The 19,215-nt window shown below is 41.6% G+C and overlaps 1 protein-coding gene across 4 annotated transcripts in view; it reads left to right on the top strand.

Annotated features, from left to right (window-relative positions):
* Window positions 1–578: 578 nt before the first annotated feature.
* Window positions 579–19,215, top strand: part of dennd5a (DENN/MADD domain containing 5A) — a 45,766-nt gene continuing 27,129 nt past the window's right edge. For 3 of the 4 annotated variants that reach the window (XM_080730635.1, XM_080730634.1, XM_080730633.1), the window contains exons 1-4: window positions 579–829; window positions 15,254–15,325; window positions 16,593–16,702; window positions 17,333–18,047. In XM_080730635.1, the coding sequence (XP_080586761.1) occupies window positions 730–829; window positions 15,254–15,325; window positions 16,593–16,702; window positions 17,333–18,047 (997 nt within the window). In that variant the 5' untranslated portion in view covers window positions 579–729. The remainder of the gene's footprint in view (window positions 830–15,253; window positions 15,326–16,592; window positions 16,703–17,332; window positions 18,048–19,215) is intronic. The other variant, XM_080730636.1, reaches the window with a different exon arrangement.

Here is a 19,215-nt window from a genome sequence, read left to right as displayed (position 1 = left end):
GCCTACTTAAAAAAGTGAGAAAAGTGGTGAAGTCCTCTTTTAAGTACATATTTTAGGTATTCTTTGTAGGCTACTTTACTTGAATATTTCCAATTTCCAATATGCCTACTTTTACTTCCACTATGGAGGCAAATATTGTGCTTTTACTCCACTAGGCCAACTTGGACAATTAGCCTACTAGTTAGGAGGTTACTTTGTAGTTTTTTATTATTAGGCCTATAAAACCTACACATTAACCACATCAGCCTAATATAGGCCTACTTTAAATTTCTGCCATTTTGCGAGGTATTGTGATCTTGTAGATCTGCTATTTTCAATAGATTTGAAAACTTGACATTCTGCATAATGAGTAGCCTACTTTCACTTTTAGTACTTTAAGCATAGCCTACATTGTAATGCTAATACTTTTTACTTGTAATTTGAGTAGGCCTACCTTTCCCCCACCACTGCTGTAGCCGAGGCCCCAGATGAAAACAGCTGTGAAGAACTGCTGCCTACTGGAAGGACCACAATGCATTTCGACTGCTACACAGTGCTGCTGCTCTGATTTTTTTTCTCGGCTCTTTTCGCACCGATCACATCGTCGTAGCAGTAGCAGCATCATCCGCCAAGTAGCGATGGCTACTGAGCGACACCAACAGAACCTCATCTACACTCTTTAATATAATATGCGCCCGATCGAAAGCCCGAGGATAAGCAGGGTTCTGCAACCGGAGGACCAGTCTCAAAATGACCACCGGATTCAGCTCCAGTTCATGTCGGTTCGCGGATTATTTCGTGATCTGCGGGCTGGACACAGAGAGCGGGCTGGAACCCGACGAACTGTCCGGTGAGTTTACCCTGCAAGGGGGGATCATGAATGATGCTTACGACCATCCACTAGGGTGACATTCACAAATATATGATCTATTCTGTCCTAACTTTTAATATATTTGACCATCGTTTCTTCATAATGCAGGGGCGTCACTTGGGGGCATCAGGGGATGGCAATTGCCACCCCCTAGTAGCCTAGTGTTGCACATTTAACCTCAAATTCAGTTATGTTATGCATATATTGTCCCCAACCGCTTTCAACGTGGCATGCCAATTTTGGGAATGTCATTATGTAGCTATGTATGTCAAACATTGTCTCTTTTCGCCCCCCAAACAAATAGCGAAAATAGTGGATCTACTCTACTGTACAGGCTCGAAAATAGTGGATCTACTGTACAGGCTCGAAAATAGTGGATCTACATGCTCTCAACGAGCGACGCGTTGAGTGCATGTAGATCCACTATTTTCGAAATGAGGCTTAAGTATACACACTTTGCCACCCCCTATTTCTTTCTGAAATTACGCCTCTGGTTTCTTTATATCCATATGACATACAGGACACTGTCCATATAGGCCTACACATTGTTTATTCAGCCTCTGTGTGTAAACTGTAAAGCTGGATGACGGGGTCGAAGGGATTATAGCCTATAGCGTTAGCTTGCTGTATACGTCTTAAAATCGCTGTTATAAACGTTAAGATATGTGTGGTCCTGAAATGTGCTACTCATTTTGTATCGCTGATTTGGATATGGCAGAATATTGGTCAAATTGTGATGAAATGTCAACGTTCATCTTTTAGGCCTTTGATTGATGCTACGACTCACTAGCGAGGGCTCAGCTATGGTTGATACTATGTAACTACCATCCATGGATGGTTGATGATGCAATGTAACTATACCATCCATGGTTGATACAATGTATTGTACAGTTCTGGTTGGTGCGATGTAACAACCATTCCATGATTGATACAATGTAGCCAGAAAAAGATCTGTCTCGTTGAGACTTGATCATGTAGCCTACCTTATAACTGTTCATAGGAAATATGAAAAGTAGGTTCTTGTGTGAGCTGGGGTGCAAATGCATATATTTTGTTATATTTATGGATCATTTCTTATCTTAAAATGGATAACAATTATCTGCAGTGTATAGCCTAATTTAAATGTTTGTCCGTTTTTGAGGAATTTTCACTGAAATTAAAGTTGCTTATCAATTTTGCTTGTCAACCTTGACAGGTGAGGGCGATAATACATTGAGTGGCGTTAGGTTATAATTCCCAATTATATGCTACGGTAAACAATAGAATATACTGTATATATTCATAGTGAATCGTATAAAAGTAATTGTTTACATTGATGCATGTCTCACAATATTATGAGTTGTTAATAGGATAATTGAACAATATTTTCATTAGTGGATGTTTTTCCACTAAAAGCTAGATGAAATGAGCATATTTCATATAAATTGATGCTATAGACCCATTTCTTGTTTACAAACATTGAGACTAAATGCACAGGTGACTGTATCATGTAATCCATTCCCAACAATCCCCAAACCTGTTGTTTTGGGGAGCGCTGGTTTCATTGGCTCATTTGGTACCGACCTGCAAGCGCATCTAGTTTCTTATCAGTGTAACGTGGACCAGAAATGCATATAAGACATCAGTTAAATTGTCCTTCATGAGAGAAAACAGTAGGACATCATGACTATATCTAGATCAATGAGTTATGGGTTGTCGATCATGAAAATTGCTAAATGTCACAGAACTAGCAAAAGATCCCAAACTTATGGGCTGCATTGGCCTTTTTCTGCTTCCATTGAGCAGCTGGTATAGAATGTGAAACACCTGGATTTATACAACATAAGTGCACTTCACAGGGGGAAATTGCCCATGGCTTGCCCAGCCTTGTTCGTTTTTACTTAAAGGATGGGAAAGCCTACATGTTCTAAAATAGATTATTTTACTCTGAAGATAAAATATTAACCAACCAGGTATTGTCCTTAAAAGATCCATATTACTTGTAGATCTGCAAATAACCACAGTAACGGTGTGAAGACCTAACTACATCTCTTTCCTCACAGCTACTATAGGCGCTGTTCAAGAAAACAGGTTAGGTGACATACTTCTTTTTGTAGGTGTTGGGACGTCGATACTGCATTCACAAGTAAACGTGAACGCCTTTGATCTAAGTCAAGGGTCTTCAACAGGGGGTCCGGGACCCCTAGGGGGTTCTCAGAGTTTCTACAGGGGGTCCCTCAAATCTTTTTGCGATAGAAACTTTTTTTTACTGAGAACTTTAGCCAAAAATAGCCGATCTACAAGCTCACAACGCCTCGCGCTGCGCAAAAAGGTGTTTAGTGTGCAGGGGAAAAAGAGCAGACTACATACTGAGTGAAAGGTCAAGTTTATTAAGTATTGACGGTTCAATTGGTTAAATATCTGAAAACACATATTGACATGGATCCAAAATACACTGATAATTGTGCTGTCAAACAATGAAACTAGAATCTGAACAGGTTGTGGACTCAACTAAGGAGTCCTTGGCCTGAAAACGTTGAAGACCCCTGATCTAAAGTTATAGGATAACACTGTCTTTTAGACCATGAATGAGGAAACCACATAAAGTATTTTTTTTGATTGATTGATTTAATACTTTATTAACCGGTTGCAAAAAAAGGTACACCAGATGTATACAAAGGAATGCTAGGATAACCCCAAAAAACCCAGGGCTTCCGTTGAGGTCATGTGTATTCTATTCATAGAGACATTTAAAGACAAACTATAATATGCAAAACATCACATAATAAACGAGTCGTAATAAAAAAGAAAACAGTTGGGTGATAAGCTTAGACTTTTTACAGGGGCCAGTTACAAATTGCAGACACCTGTAGGTACTTTTTTAGGGTGGTTTTGAAGGAGGTTAAGGAGTCACACTTTTTTATGACTGTTAGGCATTCCACATTCTGGTGGCATAGCAGTAGAACGAATTTGACCCCATTTTTGTGCCGAAACTGGGTTCAGTGAGATCACTTCTTTGCTACTCTTTAATTTCAATATTAAATGCAAATGTACCACTCCTAATAGAGTTACAGATACTCTTCTTCAGTGATATGAATTGTGTGTTACATTGTGGTGGTGTGCTTGTGTACAAGTGAGCTTGTGGTTGTTTGTCGCAAAGAAAGCAGATATTGGTTGTTGTGAGCTTGTTGGTTGCAAAGAACTCCTTTCATGTTCTTCCATATAAGATGATAGTAAGTGTAAACACTACATACTGAATAGGGTGTAAATGAGTAGTTCTTCCTAATAATTGTTTTGTTTTGGAAAGTGAAAAAAGGAACTGTGGTGGGTGAAAACCACCACAAATCTAGTGAGTCTCATTTGAACTGAGCTTTGAGGTTCTGCTTTTTAACAAGAAGTTGTATTCTGCTGATGAAGAATGTCACAGACAAACTTGACTTGTCTTGTCATGTGATTTCAAGATGTTTTGTATTATATCAGTTTGTGTTTGCTAATAACAATTGGATATTACGTTATACAGTACTTGTGATGAGAATCCAAAACCATGTTGGATCATGATATTTGATTTATTGATTATGATTTGTAACCTGTCAAAAACTGAATGCATTGTATCCAGTTATATCTTTGTAATAACTATCCAACAGAATGTAGAAAAGACACTGGATACTCTTGTATACTTTGCACCTCAACACTCACTGAATGTTAAAAACGACTAAATCGTCTTTGATCTTTGTTGACAAAAGCGTACTTAGCGACTTTTTAATTAATCAAAAGTTTTATAGTTCATAATCTAATATTGATCACTAAAAAGTGCTTCAAAACATGTTCGCTTAAAAAATACATATATTCAAAGATTTGCACACATTTTCACGACTTTTCAAAAATAGCAGATCTACAAGCTCGCAGCATGGCCCAGATAGTTAAATCATTAAATAATTCTGGGCCGAAATTACGACATACTTTCTTCTCGTAGTCTCGACTTCCTTGTGCCAAGTGGCGTGCACCGTGCAAACCATGTACTGCCTGAATGGGCAGCTCACAATACTTCGAAATGCTAAGGGGATCATTTGTTAGGAGCTGCATGGGTACAACAGAGAAAACATTGCACTTGGTAGTTAATGGCTGAGTGCGCCAGTTCAGTTTACTGCCATCAAACTGTGAAATAGTCCTTTTAGGAATTCAACTTGTACGGCAATAATTCATTACTGCTGCAGAACTTTGTAGTTCTGGATTGGGTTTAGTAATGACATGCTATCAATTGTTACTGCCCTTTAGAACCAGAGAACAGACTGCTGGCCTTTTCCATTATCTGGTGCGGCTGAATAAGCAATTTCACTATCAACAAGTTGGTTATCAACTCCACATTCCCTTTGTCTGTTGTTGACTGGGTTTTAGAATGTTGAGTTTGGTCTTGAGATTGGTTTTCAGAGACAGGCATGCAGGACAACATAATGCGTTTGCATTTGTGTTTTCATTGTTCATCTCTCTATGTTAGCTGTTTTTGTCATAGACTAAAAACACAGTAACACTAATAAAATACTCGGCAGAGGAGCATCAGTATGTTCCAAAAACAACCACTGGTGAGGTAAAATATGTTATAATAGGCATAAACAAACGTCTTGCATTTTTATGTGATTTGTTTAAGTAGTGATAATCTTGCACATATATTACGCTCCGTTGTGTTCACCTGGACCGCGCGGAGGTGCAGAAAGTCGGGGGGACGAAGATTTACTATTCTGTCCATAACGGCACATAACTCGGTAATGGAGTCGGCTCATGCGACCGTCGCAACGCTCGACATGGCGACTCGCTCGCTACCGCTCGCTTGGCGGTGTCTCACGTCGCCTCCGTCATCTCCACCGAAAACAAGCACTCTGCCCTTGGTCCTGGGACGGTGTTTTGATTCACGCCTCAAGAACATGTATATAGTCTGCTGTGATTTTTGTTTTTATTTTTATATATTTTACACTTGATTAGATTTGCTGTGATTAGCACTAAATTGGCTGTGATTCGTTTTCATTTGTTGTTAGTAAACAGTTGTATTAACAACATCCATTTAGGTGATTTGCCTTTGTATCAAGGACAGTTAGCCACTTGTCTACATTACAAATTGTTAGGCAAGAAGCTATATATGACCTCCACCTATATGTACTTATATTACAAAGGAGTGTCAATAACTGGAGTCTGCTACGTGTGGATTTGAGAGGGGGTAGATACTACTACTGTGCTATGGAAACAGGATATATTTTGCTGGGTCATGCGAGGCCATGAGAGGCCACAAGCTGTAGTGCTGGACTGCTATGTGGAAACCCAGCAGATAGGGACACAACACTAAATGTCATTTCTGGTTATTTCAGTCTGGGGATTTATAAACATTTAGCCTATTTTACCCCAGCTTCCTGTCTCCCCCCTCATTGGGAGGTTGTGACCTACTAAGCAAAGAGATTTATAATGGCATGTTTTTCCACTAGAGAAAGATATCTGCAACAGAGCAGAAAGCCTGCAACACTCCAAATTAGATAAAGTATGTTTGGTGCATGGCTCCTGTCCAGTGAGGTAAATAAAATCATGTGAAAAGGAGATTCCTTGAGTGCTGGCAACTTCTTCCCACATTCATATTTTTCTGCTTACCCTCTCTGCATCCGAAAGTGCTCTGACGTACTCTAATTCGTAGAAAGCCATTCACATTGGTCTGAAAACACATGCTGTATCAGTCACATGCTCTAATGTGGTAGAGTATACTTCCTGCTGCCTCAGCATACTGTCAGTCAGCAGAGCTAACATTATTGACAGTATGATAGTCCACGCAGTAAGCTGTAACTACCCATTTACATTGGATAGTTAAGTCTCAGTTTATATGAACTTCATCATATAATCACATTTCCTACATCCTATATTAACTTTGAAAAATCGCTCGGATCTGCGCACAGGAGCATTCAAAAGACACCATATATGGGACTGACCGACTTCAAAATCGTTTCACGCATCGGAAAGGACTTGAGGGAGTGCGTTGCCTGCCGCCGAGTCGGTCAGGTATGCGTTTGTCCAGAACCACCGATCTGACTAATATGCCCATTTATGCTCATATTGCATACTTACCTACACCTCGGTCAAGCAGAGGCACCGCTCAAAAGACACCCAGTGGGAGTGACTGTTGAGTGGTCAGACAGAGAGACAGACAGACAGACATACACACTCAGTCCAATGTTGGAGCGGTATGCACCGCTCAAAAAGGTTAATGCAAATCTTAACATGCATACAGAACAGCACAGGCCAAATTGAGCAGCACTTGAGTCATATCCTTGTGTTCAGCATGCTCTGACCTGTATTTGTTCCATTGTTAGATTTCGTTGTTGATGTGAGAGTTTGAAGGCTTGCACAATACAGCCAGGTACTTTCACTGAGCTTCAAGCACAGTAAAGTTTCACCAAGTACTTTACAGGCCAAGGCGCCAAGCACTTCATGGCTAAGTCTTATTTGCCTCAACAGACATTAGACTGGGATCAATTTGCTTTCTGCATGTCCTTTCTGGAGATGGTTTGTGTGAGTGCGTGTATGTACTGCAGAAAGCCTGGTGATGCGAGGTTAAGTAGACTGTAGGCTATCTAACATGTGACTCCAGTGTGAGTGTTATTGGTTGGCTTACTTCATTGTGAAATTATTTTAAGTTTTTAACTTTGTTTCACCATTTTCTGAATGAGATGCTGAGAATATTTCACAATTCTGTCATCATGGTATCGCAAATCTGGCACTGAGCCTGTGACCAAGCCACCCTTGCAGTTCTTTGGAAACTATTGGAAGAACGAAAGTAGCTGTTGTGTGGTCATCCAGCTGTAGCCTATGCTATCTATCCCACTCTGTCACAGACCGTTTACATGACAGGGTTGCCTCAGTTTCCTTTATGTTAAGCTCAGAAGTGATAACCTTTATGTCAGAAAATAACCTTTTTATAGGCCAGAAGTGTTCGTGCTGACTACACATTCTGTGTGCTATGAGTTTCTGAAGTTCTGATAGAAAAATCATCACTTAGTGTGCATTCCCTGGTGGATGGAAAGTACCTTTGACCTGAGCAGGAAATTGGGTTTCAGAAATGTGTCGTACTTTTTCAGTTCAAGAAGGAATTTATTGCTTTTCATTTCCAACCATACCTCTTTCTCCAAATACTGAAAGGGAAACTCTCAGCAACTGTCAACCAAGTTGTTGTTTTTATCTGGTGTAAACCAGATCTTTAAAGAGATCATTTTCTGGCGAGACATTCAGGCGACCTATTTGCCGATTGGCTGTCCAATGTCACATGGTAACCAAGCTAGTTTCATGATTGGGAGCGGCCCTCCAAACGATGGGATGGGGGGTACTGCATTAGGGCCAATAGCAGGGGACTTTACCGCTCCTCCAGGCTATGGAATCCTAGACTGGTGTAATGAAATATTTTGTCCAGCAGGGAGCACCATTCCTTCACACTTCACAGGTCAGGCCCTATAACTCTATGGTCAGGCCCTGTGGTCACACATTTCTGGACACCAATATCTGTGTAACATCCATGCATTTATACAACTGCGAGTCTGCCGCTGCGTGCTTGATTTGGCTGTACACGCTGACTTGTTCATCAGGAAACATGCTCCCTCGTCGATTGGATTTTACAAAACAGACCCGTGTCGTCACATTGAATCCTGTTTAAGAAGAGCTTAAAACACAACTTTCTAATGTTACATTGATGACGTGAGGAACGCTAAAGTCGTCTTGGTTACATAGTAGGCTATGCGAAAATAACAAAGCTCAGTGTCGCAAATTCAATGATCGCTGCATCAGCACACACAAAACACGGGCGTGAGAGAAGTAAATGAATGAAATGGACATCACGTTTAGCCGATTCAACGATTCCAAAAGTCATACGATTGGAAGTTATTGCTACATGCGGCTACATGCGTCTCATGCTGGTTTTGTTAGGCAATAGCCAGGGTCCAGGGAGTGCACAGAATTTTAGAGAGGCATGGGCTGACATTTCTAAAAGGGCCTTTTCATACGGATAAAAGTTAAGGGCTCAAGCCCCTTTTGCTGTATGTGCGCACGTGCCTGGCGACCAGCGCGTCACATTACAGACTTATCATTTCAATCCGTTTCTTTGCAAAAACACATTTCTTTTAGAAAACATTTGTATTCTTGTTTCTCCCAGTGTTATGGTTTTTAATGTGTAAATATAGCACTTTATAATGGGGAAAAACGTGTGTAGGCCTATTTTCCTTTTTTAAATCGCTAAAATAGCGCATTTTTGAACACATTTCCTTAACGGTTAACGGTTAATTAACTGATAAGGCCTGACGGTTATCGGTTAAGAAAAAATCTCCATTTGGCCATCCCTAGACATATAGCCTACAGTAAATTAGAATATTATGAAATATACATGAGAAAGAACACCAACACTAACTTCAACACACCAATCCACCAGATTTTGAGAAAACACACTTAAAATCCTCTAAAGGAAATAGCTGAAAATTGTTCCATCTTTTGACTTTTGACCATCTTTAGGCACCTGAAAACAGGAGTTGGAGCCCTTTAGACTGGGGGTTAATGAATAATAATAATAATTAAAGCAAATAACATTTTGCTTTGTGCTCCAGAGCCGAGGCCCATTTGAATCTCTCTTATTATGAAATCAACAAGGACACGTTTCAAAAGCACTTGAGCTATAGGTCAGTGACTGTGTTATAACAAGGACTGGGGACAGTGACGAGGCAACCTTGAGGAAAATAGAATCCAATGATGAGAGTGATAATACCAAATTCTGGTTTTAGCTATTCCTCATTCAGCCATGGATGATGGTAATTCTCATATATACGTGTATACCTTTCTATTCCTTGAGCACCATGAAGGTAACAGAGCAGATTGGGTGCAGTGCTGATACAGTATAGGTACAACGAGAGTACGAGACACATTGCAAACTTTATGTCCAAGCCCTTTTCGGGGCACACAGTCAGTTTCAGTGCAGACTAGGGTCTGATTAGCATATGTATGACCTCCCAATCCACAGCCCCCTGGATGCTTCTGTCACAGGCTGCCTTGCAGGCTACGCTGGAAAACAGGCAGCTGAGGCACACAAGTACATGCAAACAGGCCCCGCTTTATTCAAATGCTAAACATCCTTTGAGGTTCCCAGGCACTCGTACGTAATCCCTTTCAGTAAATGAATGAATAGAGCTGTTTGGAGGCTGATGATTACACATTATGTGGATTTGCTCTCATAATTCACTGACTCACTGTTGATCATTCAGTTTGTCACATGACAAAGTATTAAACATTAAACAGTATCATTGTAAAATATTTTAATCAAAAACTAATTTGTTGGCTGGTACATCTTGAACATGACATTTGCATTGATATACTACAATGCTCTAATACTTTATATAGTACTGTATATACAGTATATACCATACTTACATGTCTTCATTAACTATCCAGAGAGTTGGGGATAGCAGAAATTGTATCCACATTTGAACCGTTAGAGATGAGTTGAAACCACCAAAATAACTCTAATAAATGCCCTTTCCACTGGCATACCATGACATTGCTGGACAAAAAAATAACACAATTTGTCAGGCAGTGGAGAGTCATTCCCACATTGCCCTCCTTAATGGTTAATTGTGTAATTGGTACAATACTTAGTGTTACACACACACTCTCTACTCTCTCTATCTATCCCATTATCGACCCAGTTGAAGGCAACCTCTCAAACAACCACACACACACACACACGCACGCACGCACGCACGCACGCACGCACGCACGCACGCACGCACGCACGCACGCACACACACACACACACACACATTTGCACACTTGCTCTCTCTCCAATCCTTTTTCCACCAGTTGTACAGGCTTTTTAAAACAAATCATAAAACAACAGTTAACATCTCTTACATGAGCAATGTCATGATGCACTGTCACGACACTACCAGTAAACAGATGTTTTTCATCCCCATTGCAACTGCAGGAGAACATTAAAGGTAATCTGACATGGTAGGGAGCTTTGACATTGTAGCATTCAAAATTGGCACCTATTCCCAATAGGATACCAAAATGAATCACTGGCTTTACAGGGAAAGGGATTTTATACATAATAGGCATCCTCCAATTATTGCTAAATAATACAGCAGGTATGAGATTATGGGGATCCGGTCTGAAAAAGTCTTATATAGATGATTATGATGCTAATGTATAATTTTTCAGTTTGGGTTATTATTATTTATTTATTTGGGGGGGCTTTTATGCTTTACTGATAGGACAGTAAAAAAACGGACTGGAAATAGGGAGAGAGATGAGGAGTGACATGCAGCAAAGGTCATCGGGAATGGGACTTGCAGCCTAGGGTGCCCGGACCAAGCAAATTATACATTATGTTGTGGACTCCATGACAGGAGTGATGCTTGCATATTGCAGTGTCCCCCTTTGTCTACCTTCTGCTGCCTGGAACCAGAGAACACAGTCTTTGCAGAGGGCCCAGGATACCATATGGCAGCAAATGATTTTGTTTATATGAAACTGATGATGCAGTCAGAGACTTTGTTGACCTTTTAGGTAACTTGTATTGATCCCTGTGGGGAAATCTGTTCTCTACATATGGCCCATCCTAACTATTTGGAGCAGTGGGTTGCCACTTTGGGGTGCCCTGCGAGCAGTTACAAACTTACGGTTACAGTGCCTTGCTCAAAGACTCGACACAAAGCCAGGGTCGAATCTGGGCGGGGACCTTCCATTTCCCCAGATGGCCACCACTCTACGTTCTGAGCGACTGCACCCCTTCGAGTCTGCCTGTCCATCTCTTATGTTCCACTGAGGAAGGCATTCTGCCATGGAGATGGTCCAACTGTTTCTATGAAAAGGAAATGGAGCCAGTCCATTTTCTTTTCGACGTCGGTCACAGTGGCAGCAGTGGCTCAGGAGGTAGAGCAGCCGCCTGGATCAGTCTGCGGCTCCACCTGGCTGCATATGTCAATAAAGTGTCCTTGAGCAAAACACTAAACCCCCAACTGCTCCCAATGAGCAGGTTGGTGGCTTTCCACCATTGGTGTGTGAATGTGTATCGTATAACGCGTAATGTGTAACATGTGTTCTGGTGTTGTAGTGTGTGTGAATGAAGTACATTGTAAAGCACATTTGAGTGCTTACATTTTACAGTGGAAGTAAGTTAATCACTGAAATGTAATGATTCACTGCAACACATTTTGCACATACCCAGAATGTTTTTGTCTGGAAACTGGGAAATCAGGTATGCTGTATTTTGACATACACATTTTTTTTTTCAAGGAGGGCAAGCCAAGTACATTTGCACATACCCAGCATTTTTCCAGGGGGGGGAAGACCTTACATTTACATTCCTATATAATTTGTCCAAAGGGGAAGCCAAGTTCATGTGCACATACCCGGAATTTGTCCTCTGCATTTAGTCGTAACTAGTAAGTAAGTAACTGTTGGAAGCAGTTAAGGGTTCAGCGCCTTGCTCAAAGACACTTGATGCGATGTCTCATCTAGACTTGTGTCTGAATTTTTTTTAACTCTTTTGCCGCCATTTAGGTTGTTTACAGTCTGCTCACGTCCATCAAAGTAGCTTACCTTTGCGAATTTATAGAAAAATAGCCATCCATTATTTCCTATCGTGGTCTTGTGTAAAATAAAGCTGCATCGCTGACGGAGTCGTGAGAAAAAACCACAACATTATGGGGGCCGCCATTACGGAGCGAGAGGCTCCTCCTCCCCCTCTGTTTGCATCAGTTTTCAGACATAGAAATAGAGAAAGTAGATCCAGGCTGAGAAAACCACCAAAGATGTGATCCCGCCGCCATTATTGTTTATGTGCGCTCCAGATTTGAGACTAGCATTACGGGAGCTGCTGCTACTGTACACACCCGACCCGCGCCACCCCTCGTCTGCTTACAGTGCTCAGACAGGTAAAAGAACGAACGCTCGTTATGGCGCGGTGGACACGTGAAACAAAGAACAAGCGCTCGTTTAGCAGTAAAAGAGTTAATTAGTGGTTTTCTCTACCTGTATGTGAAACATCAGGTCCTCCTGTGGATAAAAATGTGTTATTGGTGTCTCTACAGCTGCGTCATTCTGACATGTAGGAAAACATTAGCTGCGTTTCAATTGGGCGTTCATATGAGATGTGTTTTTCGATGGTATTCAGGCTGAGCACAATAATGGGTCAGTGACAGACGTGGTACTTGGCACACTTGAGGAAAGAGAGAAGAGATAAACTTGGCTACACTGAACTCCCACTCTAATAGCTAACGCTCTCTCCAGCCATCACAGTCTTAGTCCTTTTGTTTGCGAAGAGGCATTTTAAAACAAGTACGTAATCTGTGATAACCTGCTACCAGCTGCACTTTAGAATTGTGGACTGTCAGACCGACCAACAAAGTGGTTTAGAATGTCTGCAATACATAACATAGCTGTATGTATACTATTATTATGACTGACAAAAAGCTGATGAGGAAAAGTATGTATCACCAATATACACTCTATATATATTCACACACTATATGCATATTTGATGCATTGCGTTTAATCACTTTTGTTTCTATGTGGTTAGACACAATCTGACTGATATCTCAAATACTACATGGATTTTAACACGGTTAAAAATTCTATGTGTGACTGTGAACCAGAACAGAACCCATTCCATGCTGGTCGAAAAGGCGTATAAGTGTAATGAGTCAAACTAATTGACTAATTGACCCATTTATCCCCATGTGTTTATGCTTCTTGTCCATCAGACATGGACAAGAAGTGTTCAAACTGGGCGCATGCCTGTCTCAATGGAAAACATCTAGAGATTTACAGTGTTTGAGGTTGTTAAGCTTGGTTAAGTGGTTACTTGTGTAGACAAGATTATTCTTCCACTCAACACTTCCTGACTGACTGTGGGATGGGGCAGTGATGAGCCCAATGCTTCCGCTTTTGTGTTCAGCGACAGATATTTCTGGTTAAAATATTATATGTCTCCTTCACCCTTCATTAATGAAGATTAGGACAGTATCTCTAACAAACACTGCACAAGTCATTACAGTTTTCAGGGCGCAGCAGACATGCATAAGCTGGATTTTATACTTTATATATATACACATATATACTTTGTGCACCGAAAATAGCAAATCTACAAGCTCACGATGCAAAATGTGCAAGCTTGTAGATTGCGGTGCATAACACTGCGTGCAAGACCGTATATCAAGCCCTTTAGGTCATTTCAAGGACATTATCTGCCACCTGTGTGTCATCATCATCACATGTAATGTCAATAGAAAGATAAGCTACACCTAGTTTCTCTCAGCTCAAACAGCAAAGGCCAAAAGGAGCTTGAGAAAAGAGCCCGAGCCTGTTGACATCTGAGAGGCTATCTTGGCACAACAGCAACTACAACAACAACATTGATTTGCTGCAGATCTGGTGATATTATAACCGTTGGGAGAGTATACTCTAACACTAGATAGCTCATACTTAATATTAACATGCTGTGTCTTGTGTCTGTGACAGCAGGGCTGTAGGAGGTTCCCTACCCACTCCTCACCAACAGAGATAAAAAGGCATCTCTATTTCCCACTTGCTTTCCTCCTGTGTCTGTGTGATTGAATATAAAAGGACTGTGGAGAATGAAAGATCAATGCCTTTGTGAATGGTGCATGGCCGACATCAAATTCAACGAAGAGAAAAGCAAAAGGCATTGCGAGGTAGCTAGGTTCAAACCCAGGGCAAGTCTTTCCACAGTAATGGTGGGCAAAACCATTCATTTCAGTGAACGAATCATTTCGTTCACGTTCATCACTATTCCACAGTGTGAGAATCAGTTGTGTACTGATTGGATACACAGATGAAGTATTTTGCTAAACTGTTTGTTTCTTAGTATAAAATGAATATACAAAAATGTAAATGTTGGAAAAGTATCCTTGCATGAAATACTTGTCTTGGGACTTATATCTAGGTAAAGTTACATTCTCCAGAGATTAACTTAGATTTTTCAATGAAATATACATATTGTTTGCAAACATATTTAAAACATTTTGCTCAAAATATTCATAAGCTAAAATATGTCAACACTGTGAGTTTTCCTTATGTATAATTACAGGTTTGTTCTTTTCTGTTGTGACTAATCCATACGAGAACAAAACGAATTAACTTGGTCTGTGGAAGAGATGGAACATTGATATACACAGCAAGCAAAACAACTGTTTGTTATCATCACACTGCTAGCTGGCCTGATTTAATATAGGCCACCAAGCTGACAGAGACATGAATGACTGTCTATGCATCTCGCCTCTGGAACAGAACCACTGAAAGAATGATTATGCTGTGTATGCACCTATATTAAATTGATGCGCTACCCTTCTGGAGCCAGGCTCTCATTAATACTGTTGTTTTATTTGTTGTGTATAGCTTTATGCCAGTATATAGAGGCTACTAAATTCAGAGATGGGGCCAGAGGAAACTTGGCGAGTGCAGATGAAGGTAACCCCACCCCACCCATCATATCCCCCCTGTTCACCTCAGCTCCTCAGCTTGTGCCCTTCAAACCTTTAAAGACCTACACACCCTTCTTTCACAGCACCCTTCTTTTGTTTCAGAGCACCCCTTGAGTTTTCACAGTTCAATAATTCTGCACAGGTGTGTGGGCACTGCACTCCTTTATGCCCTTGTCCCTTAACAGCAAGCACGTCAGGACCTGGACCAATCAGTGACGTCTGGATTGGGGCCAGATCACAGCCTATATGGGGATGATCTTGACGTCATTACCAGGACATCATAGGGACTTTTATTTATTTATGTTATTGTTTGTATTATTATTTTGAAATATGAGCATATAAGGTTATATTCTGGGACATATCAAAATAGTTATGATATTTATCTTGCCTAGAATATCACCTGATTTCAACCAACATAAATCCTGTCAAACAAAAAAAGTCCATATGACGCCCTGGTAATGACGTCAAGATCATCCCCATATGGGCTGTGATCTGGCCCCAATCGAGACGTCACTGATTGGTCCAGGTCCTGACCGTGCTTGCTGGGTTAATATCTCCTTTTCTTATACCCACCCCCACCCCACCCCACCTCACCCCACCCCCTCTCCTGCTCCCTCACACCCTTCAGCAGTTACTGAACAACAAGCCGATGTTTCACAGTCACTGTCTTCTGTTTTCTCATACGTGCACGCCCAAGTGCTACTGGGGCCGGTGTTGCTGCTTGGTCAATGTGTATTCTCTATCCCTACACTCTGAATGACTCTTCAATCATCATGCCTTGGTGTGTGCATCACTTCTGCTTCACTCTGGGTTCAAATGGAACGTGATTTGGGCTTTTTGTACTGATTATTTTGTGGGTTGCTTTGTCTGTATTGCCATTGAAGCTGTCACAAAGCGCATTCACTTTCAAGACATCTTGTGATCCCTGATCAAGTAAGATCTTGCGATCCCTGATCAAGTCAAATGTTAGGATAGGTTGTTTTTATTTCTGTGGTTCTTCATCATTGTCCAGAACAGGATGCAGTTGACAGCTTCATATGATGCAATACAGATTCTCTGTCTGTCTCTCTCTCTCTTGCTCGCTCTCTCTCTCTCTCTCTCTCTCGACGAATACGCTGACTTCCTGTTTCCTCTGGAGATGTCTTACACCTCAAACCTGCTACTGACAGGATGTCTTAAACTTTCTTCGCTCTTGCATATTTGTCTGAAATCGCCATTCCTTCTTTCTTTCCCTTCTGGTTCTCTTTCTTCAGGTGAGAATTTTGAGCAGAGTCCATTACGGAGAACCTTCAAATCCAAAGTCCTAGCGCACTACCCAGAGAATGTTGAGTGGAGTCCGTTTGACCAGGATGCAGTTGGAATGGTAACATATGCAGTACATCAATAATACTTAATAATCATATGTTTATAATTGAACTCCCCCTGAAGTAAGGGTCCGTTTGGGTCAATTCTCACACTGTACTAGGGCTGGGCCATATGACTTCGAATCAATATCACGATTATTTGGATTGATTGATTGATTTGGATTGATAAAGTATTAGAACCTTTTTGATTAGATTAGTTGATATATAAGGAAAAAAAAGGATTTGTCGATTAACCTACATGAGTAAGATTCTAAATTTTGGTTACAGACGTAGTGAAATTAAAAATATGTTTTTCACACTTTTAGAGCATACCTAGAAATAATGAGATGGCATAATGAGACATATATATCAATAGAAAAATAAGAAATAAATGTGTGTATTTTCATATCAAAAGTTCTTCAAATTAGATTTTAATTACTTCCTGTAAACGTAACTGCGTGAAACGTACTGCGTGATGACACATAGATAGACCTGTATGAATATAAATGAATCTTGATTTCATTCACCTGTTAAATTCCCATACCTCACAAAGGCCATTTCACTCAGCCATTAATTGCCCCATCCCTACTATGTGCCTTTACATTTCTACCTATCTAACTGTGCACCCTGTCTTCTACTCCCTCCCATAGCTGTGCATGCCAAAGGGTCTGTCCTTCCGGACTCAAATCGACTCTCGGGAGCCTCAGTTCCACTCTTTCATCATCACCAGAGAGGACGGCTCTCGGACCTACGGCTTTGCCCTCACCTTCTTCGAGGAGGTGACCAGCAAGCAGATCTGCAGCGCCATGCAGACCCTATACCACATGCACAACGCCGAGCAGTACGACATCTTGCACACCCCCACCTCGCCGCTGGGCCCAGAGGACCAGCGGCATGCCCTGCCCCAGGCCCGCCTCCACCCGCACCCGCACCCCCACCCCCACCCGACGCTCCACGCCTCTCCCGCCATCTCCCGCCTGCAGCGCTTCAACTCCTACGACATCAGCCGCGACACGCTGTACGTGTCCAAGTGCATCTGCCTCATCGCGCCCATGGCCTTCCCCCAGGCCTGCAGGAAGGTGCTGCATCAGCTCTACCAGGCCGTCACCTCCCCTCAGCCGCCGCCGCTGCCCCTGGAGAGCTACATCTACAACATACTGTACGAGGTGCCCCTGCCGCCGTCGGGGCGCTCCCTCAAGTTCTCGGGGGTCTACGGGCCGGTGGTCTGCCAGCGGCCGAGCACCACCGAACTGCCGCTCTTTGAGTACCACCTCGGCGAGATGTTCGACCTGCTGGGGGTGGAGAACGTCCTCCAGCTGTTCACCTGCGCCTTGCTGGAGATCCAGATACTGCTCTACTCCAAGCGTAAGTGGGATTCTCAGCATGGTGGTGAAGCTATGGTTCAGCGTTGTCACGTTACCATGTCAGAAGCAAAGGAAAAACAACCTAAATTTGATTGTTGTCGCTATGATGATGAAGGATATACTGTATCTATCATCACTGAGTTGTAGGAAAAGGTATTTTGAATTATTTCATAATAATAGCTCAAGAAAAAGTCACACACAACATGATGCAATCTAATATTTTTGGCTGCAATCTCAGATTTATATTCAACTTTGTCACATCATTGGTTTACGGTTGTAAAAACTGGGTCAGATTATTTGTCGTACAAGCTCCCAACATTCACAGTTTCAAGAAAGTTGTAAATAATAGAGAATATAATATGAACAGTGTCAAATACAAATACATTAAAGCTATACTGTGTAAGATGCTCAACTAGTGGTCAGTAGCCCTATAGCAAACCGCGGTCGCGTCCGCGTCTTTCGGCCGTTTTTCGTACCTTCACACCCCCGCGTCTGCCTCCACCTCGCCGAGAGCTATCTTTAGAGGGGTCCCTGGTTCCTGTGCGTTCAGGCATTCCGGAGAAACGGACTCCTTCACCCTGCCTGGTAGGCGAGATTACCTTTTGAGTATAGAGACACACGGGCGACTACAAATATGGCCGCCATAGCGACCCCACTTCAAGATGCGCTGTGATTGGCCGGCAGTGTATAACCCTCGCTGTGATTGGCCGGTAGTGTGATGACGTAATTTTGCTGGGAAATCCCGCCCCTGTCACGGCTAAGTAGAAAACATATAAAGAGAAGGCTTCAGAAGCTGAAAATAACGGAGTGGGGGTTCTAAAACTTTAGCGATTTAACAGTTAGGACAATTTTAAGATTTGTTTTATAAAAAAAGTTACATGGTATAACTTTAAGATGGTGCATGGTCTTTAATTCACAACATGACCTGACATATCCTCAAATTATTACCAGAGTACTTATTATGGCGTAAAATATGGCATTCTGACTATCATAACATTATAAATTATGTGATACTAGATTAAGGCATAGATTTGGGTACTGGCCAGTTTTAGGCTGTCATCACGCATTATTGCTTAGTATCGCCCCGCTCAAATCTGAAGATTCATTTAAGGTTTGTTGTATACTATAAGAAGAAACTGTATAGAGTTTTCATATAAGAACAGAACATA

Source organism: Nannobrachium achirus (genome assembly GCF_963921795.1).
Source record: "Nannobrachium achirus genome assembly, chromosome: 7".
Taxonomy (NCBI): Eukaryota; Metazoa; Chordata; class Actinopteri; order Myctophiformes; family Myctophidae; genus Nannobrachium; species Nannobrachium achirus.
This window is presented reverse-complemented; position numbering and strand designations above follow the sequence as displayed.